At 38.4% G+C, this 9,059-nt stretch overlaps 1 protein-coding gene across 1 annotated transcript in view; it reads left to right on the top strand.

The window, feature by feature from the left end:
• The first annotated feature begins 826 nt into the window (after nucleotides 1-826).
• The window catches only part of HFM1 (helicase for meiosis 1), a 38,854-nt gene continuing 30,621 nt past the window's right edge, over nucleotides 827-9,059 (top strand). The window contains exons 1-4 of the mRNA XM_031505532.2: nucleotides 827-1,284; nucleotides 6,883-6,934; nucleotides 7,806-7,904; nucleotides 8,278-8,399. Coding sequence (XP_031361392.2) covers nucleotides 7,834-7,904; nucleotides 8,278-8,399 — 193 coding nt within the window. The 5' untranslated portion in view covers nucleotides 827-1,284; nucleotides 6,883-6,934; nucleotides 7,806-7,833. The remainder of the gene's footprint in view (nucleotides 1,285-6,882; nucleotides 6,935-7,805; nucleotides 7,905-8,277; nucleotides 8,400-9,059) is intronic.

Raw genomic sequence — 9,059 nt, 5'->3', positions numbered from 1 at the left:
ACATTTTAAATCCCCCCACAGAAGGTCACTAAACCACTTCCCTGGGCAGCCTCTTTCAATGCCTGATAACCCTTCCCATAAAGAATATCCAATTTATATCCTGTCTGGTGCATCTTGAGGCCATTTCTTCTTATCCTGATATCAGATACTTGTGTCATTGTTGTGTGCTGCATCTTGCTGCATCTACAAGGGTACAGTTTCAAAGATCAATTCATGTTGAGTTCCTATATCAATTTGGTTCCAGTGCTGTAAATCACAATTTCCTGGTATCTGACATGAGTTAGGGGGGTTGGCTTGTGTCCATGCCATCATCTGCAAGGATGCACAATATTTCTGCGCTTGTACTTTCTGTTGTGCATTACTTGCACTGCAATAATATCCCAATGATCTCCTCAGGACTAGACCACAATTTGTTACCTGTGTACAAGACACACAATTTTGCACTTAACCTTCTTATGATGTATTAGTAAATATATTATGAAGCATTGAATTGGTAAATTTAAAATCATTAAGGCAATGATCATAAAAGTTGAAACAGGGAGAAAATATAATATTGGAAGAATGTGTGGTTTTACCTTAATACAAGGAGAATAAACTTCATTTTTGAAGAAAGATCAGTGCATGAACTTGTTTCCTCCTCTATCAGTATAGATCACATTCCTGATAACTAACATATAAAGAAACATTTTCTAGTTATGGTATGTTTCAAAACCAGGTTGACATGAACCAGAGATCAAACAAAATCTGTATACACGGACCTACTTTGAAAGAGTGAAGGATCTGTAGGGTGTTCAGATCATATAGTCTGCAGAAATTTAATTGGCATATTGTTGCTATTTAACTTAAAATGCACAGCATAGCTACAGTATGGAAGATTATTAGAAATAACTGAGTAAGTAGGCTGTCATTCTAAGAAAGACAGTTTCAAATTAAGAGAATTATCTTTGGAATACATATGTGTCTTAGCCCTGACTACATCAAGCTGTTAATCATATTGGCTGGACCCCCCACACTTTGCATATGCATCACACTGCTGCTTTACACACTGTTTGTGGTTCAGTTGTTTTATTCCACCTTAATCAGTATAAATTTAATAATTAGGATGTTACCAGGGAAGTCAGAAAGGGAAGATTAAGATTTCTAGAAATGTTTAGGTGAGCATTTCAAAGAGAACAGTATCTAAAATATTTGTTTCTCTCTTTTTTTTTTTTTTTCCAAATGAAATGGAGTGGACGCAAAGCCAAGAAAATAAATTCCTTTGAGGAGGAATCAGACACATAGTTGGTAAGTGGCCATAGTATATCCATATCATGGTTTCCTCAAATCATTGTTTGCCAAAATAATAAATCACATTTGAAAAAATATAAACTTTCTTGGTGAATAAAAATGCTATGTGTAAAACAAAATGTATTCTAAAAATTCATCATATACCAGACCTGTATTTTCAAAATTCACAAATTTTTGTCTGTTCCTTGACTACAGACAACTATTTTTTACAAATGAAAAAATTATTCTAGGAAAATAATCTATAGATTTCCTAGTACACTTATCTATTTAAAGGAAAAACTCTAAAAAAGTGTTACTTTTCAGGAGTTCTAAATATTTTTTAGTTATAGAATTTGAATTTCCAATCTAAAGCAAGAAATCTTGCTGACAAGAAACATTTTCAAAGGACATGAACCATTAGGTGATCTGGAATCCAGATGTTAGCTCTATAGCTGTAAACAGAATTGATTCATAATAATTTAAAACAAAAAGCTTAAAAAAATAAGATCATTTGTTTTACTTTTGTTGAGAATTGGCTTCAACAAAATAGCTCTAAAAAAATCCATTCCATCCCTACCTTTAAAAAAGTACATTGTTGGAATTGACAAGATGTAAATAGCCAGATATTTTCCAAAATAGTGGTTGCAGATATAACTTTCAGGTTTCTCATCTGTGCAAAAGCAGACTCCATGCTCCATGGACACTTTTCAATGAGACATTTTTGTTTCATTTTTAAGGGAAGGAGCAATGACTTGGCTCCTAGGAGGTGCATTGCAAAACAGCAAATATCACTACAGCATTCATCTCATTTCCTTTCCTTCTGTGTATGTCTTATTTTATCAGCTCAGCATTTGATTTAGATATACAGGAATTGTAAAGTATCAGCTATGTGAACTATAAAGTCTATACTCAATATGATATCTTCTTTGTCTTTGTGCAAAATTGATAATGTCCCTAATTAGTATGGGACATAAAATAAGTATGTGTACATGACAAGATTTGTTCAGGGTGGGGTTGTAAATGTGGAATGTGCTTGTTTTGTTAATTTGAAGCGTGGGCCTAATACAATACATAACGAGAATAGTTCTTGGTTAGTCATCTCTTAAAAGTGTTTAAAAAAATAAAAAAAAACCGTGTACGGGTAAAAAATTGAAAAAGGAAACAAATGTTAAAAGGTACACACAAGAACACTTTCTCCCCCTCACCATGAAAAAACCCAACAGTGCTAAAAATACTTTGGTTTAGCCAGAAAAAACCCAAAGCTCAGGAGCTAAGGTTCCGGCGAGCATCTGCCGGGCGCGGCAGTGCCCAGGGACCGCGGCTGCGGCGCGGGGCCAGCCCCGGGGCGGACACGCAGCGGGCGCTGCCCGGCCCCGCGGGAGCCGCCGGGGCGCTCCGGGCCCCGCCTGCCCCCGCTTCTGCACGGGAGGCGCCTCAGCTGCCGCAGAGCTACTCACTCACCTGTTTGCAGTTTCTGTGGGGTGGTAACACATCCGGGCCACTATTGTAAATCCCGCGTTTAAAGATTTTGGTGTAAATCCACCAAAGCCAACATAATAAAATGGAAGGAACTCCCCTTCTCACCTAACTAGGTAACTTCATTTTTGATGTGTTTTTGTTTGTATTTTATTTTACTGGAAAAGGTTAAAGGCACAAATATTTTTTAATTATTGAGTTTTACAATTTCTTTAATAAATTAATGATTGCAACCACCTAAGCACTGATAAAAGTCATGAAGTTCAGGGGTTGCCTGTGATTTCATGCCTGCTAACATTTCCCAGTGATTTCTACCCTGAGGAAGGGTGCTTTTACAGACCAATGGTTTTGTCATTCTCTGAAATTGTGGATAAAGCTCAACAAAGGAAACAGAAGTCACTGCCTATGGTGAGCTCACTTACATCTTCCTACTTTTCTACACTTAATTTGTCACTGATTTGTAAGTTCTGGAGAAAACGGAATGTTCTAACAGCTCTGTATTTAGCAAGTATGAGAATTATTCTGTTACCATATGGATCAGTGACCAATGTCTGGTGTTCATGATTTTCTAGTTGTGTTGCTCCACAACATGCAAGTTTATGACTTAGTATATGATGTCCATGAGCTGGAAAGACTCAAAACATATGGCAGATCAGATGTTAGGCTTGGGGAAAATCAAAAATTAAACTGTCTCAGAGCAGTTGAGAGACTGCTTTGCTATATATTTTATGTGATTTGTGTGTGTGTTGAGGGAGATGTCACCTAGGGAAAGGAATCGAAGGAAAAAAATAGCTTTAAAAAATGAACTGTTTGTATTATGGCTTTAAACATTAAAGTCTGGTCAGCTAAAAGCAGATGTTGTGAACTAAGATGGAAACTTGCCTGAGGCCAGAATCAAAGAACACATTCACTAATAGTAAGAAGGAAAAATGCTTTCTGGTTTCAGAATTTATTGTAAGCAAAAAAATGAATCCTTACTGCATGCTTATGCACATTTTCCCACTTTTATTCAGATTACTGAATAAGATTGATGGTTTCAGAATCTAATTTCAGACAATGGGTTCATTATCAATCCTGATTGTATTCTAAGCTCCTTATAAAATCTTTTGTTATTCCGTGCTGTCATATTGGAAGTAGGAATGAAGTGTTTCTCACCTTTGGCTGTCTGCCCGGTAATTAGATGGGGAGGTGGGTTAAAGCATCTAAATGTGTGATATAAAACTTGAAATATTGTAATATGACACAATTCTGATGCAAGTCTTTTAAAAGGAAGAATAAATAAGGGAAAGACAAGAATATACACTGGATAGTAAAAATAAACATAATATTTCTTGCATTGACCTAGGTCTCAATCGACCTGGACTTGCACAACTTGAGTGAACACACATTAAGTAAATACACACAAAGTCTAAGAATTTGAAATTGAAAGTTAAAATTTAATATTTTCAAGAAAGAAAAAGAAAAAAAGTTGATTAAATAAAAATTATTTATGTTAAAATCAATAAATATTTGAGAAAATATTCTCCTTTTCATCTATTTATGTATGAGGAATTACATATTTACAGTAACTGCCTCTATAGTATTTGTCATGAAGCTTTGAACCAGCTTAAAATTTAGACTTTGACAGTTGTGCCATTTATTGAAATTTTGCTAGTTCAAAAACTATGCTCTAATGGCAAGTCCAGAATTTTAAGTTGCAGTATTTCAGGGAGGAGCAGGGTAAGAGACCTCATTCTGCATTGTACAAATACTTTGTCATATTGTTTCAATTCATGTAATTTGAAGAATTTTGTTGCACCACTCGAACAGCAAGGAAAAAAAAACCTTATTATTTTCAAAAATCCACTAAAAGGATCAATATTTTTGCTTATTTCTTCCTGCAGGAATAATTTTTTTAACCGAGTTCCTGACTCAGGAATCAGCTGCCTTTTCTAATTTACATCAGGGTTGAAGTGAGTAAGGACTTCTCAAGAGACTAATTCCCCATAAATCCATGCTTGGGCAAGCTCTAAATCCAGCAGCAGTGGAGTGTCTGCACATTCCTCTCTGGCAGTTTTTATGGGGAATTTAGGCCAGTTCTTTCCCATTAGAGGATCTCCGGGTAGGGGGTTTGTCAGCTGCTGGGTCCGGGCCGCCCATCAGAGGGCGGCGGCGGCCGTGGGGCGGGCCGCGGGAGCCGCTGAGGGAGCGCCGGGCGCGCACAGTGCCGGGGGGCGCGGGCGCCATGGCCGCCTCCCGCCGGCCGCGCTGAGGCGGCTGCAGCGCGCGGCCCCCGCGGGCGCCATTTTGCGCGGTGTAAGCGGCGGGAGGCGCCGGGTTCCCGCTCCTCGGTGGAGGGAGCGGAGCCTGGCCGTGAGGGGCCCCAGGGCCGCGCGGGCACGGAGAGCAGCGCAGTGAGCCGGGGGCGCGCTGTGCTTAGCTGAGGTTTGTTTGGGTCAGCACCCTTGAAGGTTGTGGCCTTCACTTTGGGCCCCTGGAGAGAGCACTGTGATGAAATACGTGTACTGAGGAAAGGATTTGATTTAGGAGGAAGGTGAAAAGTAAAGTGGCTTCAAAACTGAGCAAATTCCCTCGTAGTCGGCAGTGTTCGTACTAAGGTGTTTGTTAAAGCAGATACATGAGAGAGGTCCTTGCCCCCAGGATTTGGCAAGCACCTCTCAGTAAATGTGATTCAGTGGTCTGTGCTGCTCACCTACTCCCTCATTCTGCCACCCGGAATACGCATTTTCTCTTTGGAATCCAACCGCACTAAGCGTGTGGAAAAGACACCTTGCTTCCGAGCCATCTTGGAAACATTTTGGGCTCCTCCCCACCACTCCCACACCCGCCTTTTTTGTGTTCTTTTTCATTAAAAGTCTGAGAGACTTTTCCCTGTTCCCCAGGTGGAGCAGGTGGGTGAATGCAGAGCTGCATAAAGGACTGTGTTTCTTTTAGATTTCCAGTCTTGTAGAATGACCACGACACCTCCTGTTATTTTTATTTACATTATCAAGCAATTTGGATTAATAGAGCTGGTCAAGGAAAAAATAACACATACAGAGCAGAGCAGGGGCCCGAGAGATCAAACACTGTGCATAACAAAGGCTACTCAATAATGGGAGTAGTAAATCCAGACTATGTAAATGGAAGTAGCATAATCACATTTGACGATTCTCTACCTGAGGTGGAAAAACTATTTCGTACTGGTGTTTTGTATTTGCAGCTCCTTGTAGCTGATGGAGTGGTGGTTGTTTACTTGGATAGGCACTAACACAGATTATTACTACTTCAATAACATCTTGATTAGTCCTCACAGATACTTTCTGCTGCCACTACTGATACCAAGCCTGAGCGTTCTTGCTTGAGATTACTGACACTAAAAGCATGGAGGCAAAATTAAACACCTTTGTTAGATTTATCAGTGTGATTTCTAAATTCTATATTTACTAACGTGAAGGGGAAGGTGGCAAGACCTGGCAGTGGGGGAATGGCAGAAATTGGCATAAATGGTACTGCAGATTTACAGTGTGTAAAAGGGACATTGACAGATTTCTTGTTTGAAGTTCTTCATTGTGTTCCCAGATATTTTTGATTGCATGCTCTATATTCTTGTATTGTGAAATGTTTTCTTTTTTAAATTTGAAACCTCTCTGGAATATTTGAAGGTTTATAGATACTGTGAAAGAAAAGTCCTTTTAAAATTTTTGATTCACAGCTGACAGTCTACAGTAATTAAACCTAAAGCCTATTTGCAAGGCACTCTTAAAGATCCTTTTCATATATTACTAATTAAATGCTGAAGTACAAAAGAAGTGTCACCTTTGGTTTTGTCTCTGTAGATAAAGAAGAAAGCTTTGCTTTGTTATTTTACCCCCAGAGTTGGCCTTTATTGAACTCCATAAACTTAATTTTCCATTTGTTTCAGTGAGTCTCAGATTTTTGACTCATGAAATAATTTGTGTGGTATTTGTTTAGTAAGATCTTTGCTTTTTAAAGTTGTCCTCAAGCAATATTAAGAGCTGTAAAACTTCTCAACAGAAAGGCGTGAAGAAGCATTTCTAATGCCTACAGAATGAAAAACACTGAAATTAGGTGGAGTATTTTTAATACTGGTGTATACAATAAATAATTTAGAAATAATCTCTGGTCCTGATGTTTCAGAACAAACCTGTTAACATCTTTAAGGTGTTGGGCCCATACTCCAATTATCCAGGTAAGCAATTTGCATGTATGTTTAAAAAAGTCTAATTTGCTTGTAAGTTAAAATAACTGTTGGGCTAGCAGTATAATTCTATTTTTTTAGATAACAGTATAATTTTGTTTTGCAAAAACTTGACAGATTGTGGTAGTAACAAAACAATTGGAAAAAAAAATATTGGCTGCAGTTGTGTAAAATAATCACAGAATATGCTGGGTTGGAAGGGACTCAAGGATCATCAAGTCCAACTCCTGGCCCTGCACAGGACACCCCAAGAGTCGCACCCTGTGCCTGAGAGCATTGTCCAAGTGCTTCTTGACCTCTGTCAGACTTAGGGCTGTGACCTCTGCCCTGGGGGTTCTAGTGCCCAGCCACTCTCTGGGGGAAGAACCCTTTTCTAATGTCCATCCTAAACCACCCCAACACAGTTTCAGACCACTCTCTTGGGTCACTGGTCACCTCATCAGTGCCTGGCCATCTCTTCCCCTCAGGAGGAAGTTGATTAATGTGGTGTGTCTTCAGTCTTCTCTTCTCTAGCCATCACTAGGCTGAATTTTAGCATTGTTCTTAGAATTTAAATGCTTTATCATAAAATTTATCTGGATCTTCACTCCTACCCACTTTTTCTTCCCAGATATGTCATGGTAGTAAAGGTTGCTTCAAGTGCTGTCCTATAGGGCTTTTTTAGCAGAAGCAATAGGAACCATATTTTATCAGGAGACAGATTCACTGTTTGAAGATGGATTAAGAATGCAGTCAAGAGCTCTAAAACAAAATAATATAGAAATTAAATATTGGCACTCACAACTAATAAACTTTGTATTGCTTTAGACAGGTTCCAGTCTAGTAATTTCAGTTTTACATTTTCTTGTGCTGCCCTTTGCAGACTAAGAGACTTCACATTTGATCTGAAAATGTTCAACTCTGCAGACATGGTCTTTTCACTGGATAATTTATTTTATGAAAAACCAGATATGAGACAAAGGTAAATCTTTATTATTAGGTATATATCACTGTTTTCCAAATGGAATAATTTTGCAGCAGTACTTTTTCTTATGATTCACTGTTTCATCCACTGATGGAAATCTGAGGCTAGAAATTTCTGGTTCCATAATCCATACTTTGAAATGTTTCTCCAAGCACATTCAGTGATGCAGATGAATCTTAGGTCTATACGAAATAAGGGGTAGCAGAAGTTTTGCCTCTGTAATTTTGTTGTTAGAAGTCACATGAACTGAAGAACAAGAATATGTTTTAGCAAGAGAAACAATAGGTTATTTATGACTAGTGATTTTGAGTTAGTTATTGTGGAGGGTGCTTAAAAATGCTTTTACCTCACATTTGTGTGTTAAAAATAGGTGTCTGGAAAATGAAGATCATAAGACTTGGTTTATTGCACCTGCTCCAGCTATTGCTGAAATTCCAGCTGCAGAGGAATTACAGAGGGAACTGGAAAAAAACTCAGCCAACACTCCCATGGGTAGAGTATCATAGAATAGAATCACAGAATCATTGCAGCGGTTGGAAAAGACATTTAGAATGATCAAGTCCACTCCTAAACCTAACATTGCAAAGTTCAACTAATGTTGGGCAATATCAGGTGTTACTTGACATTGATTTTAAATTACTCAACAAATAATTAGTGTGACAGATCATTCCTCTTTTGCTGTGAAAAATGAAATATTCTAGGTATGCAAGTAGAGACAATGTATTTGAGTTGAGAATGATGGTGTTAGATGTGCCAGGAGCATAGCAGTCCTCTTTAGGCATATACATGCCACAAGTTTACTGTGCAGAAATGTACAAGGTGAGAAGTATAATCAAAATTTCAGTTACTGCACATTGTTTCGTGAAGCATTGTAACGCAGTGGGAAGTGCTGTAAGAGCATAACGTTGTCATGTGGATCTTATGGCCTGTCTGCCACTCAAGGAGCAGAGAGTTTATATGAAACACACTTTTTTCTTCCCCCTTTTGGAGCTTTAATCAAATTGTTCAGGCGGCCAAATTTGAATTTGGTCATTAATTGCTGCTAAGTGGCGTATTCCTAGACATTCAGGATTATCTTAATGAACTGTATTTTAAACAATGTCATTGCTTTATCTTTGTCAGCTAGATTTGTGCATTTCTTAGATGTCGTGC

This window comes from Lonchura striata, chromosome 9 (genome assembly GCF_046129695.1).
Source record: "Lonchura striata isolate bLonStr1 chromosome 9, bLonStr1.mat, whole genome shotgun sequence".
Taxonomy (NCBI): Eukaryota; Metazoa; Chordata; class Aves; order Passeriformes; family Estrildidae; genus Lonchura; species Lonchura striata.
This window is presented reverse-complemented; position numbering and strand designations above follow the sequence as displayed.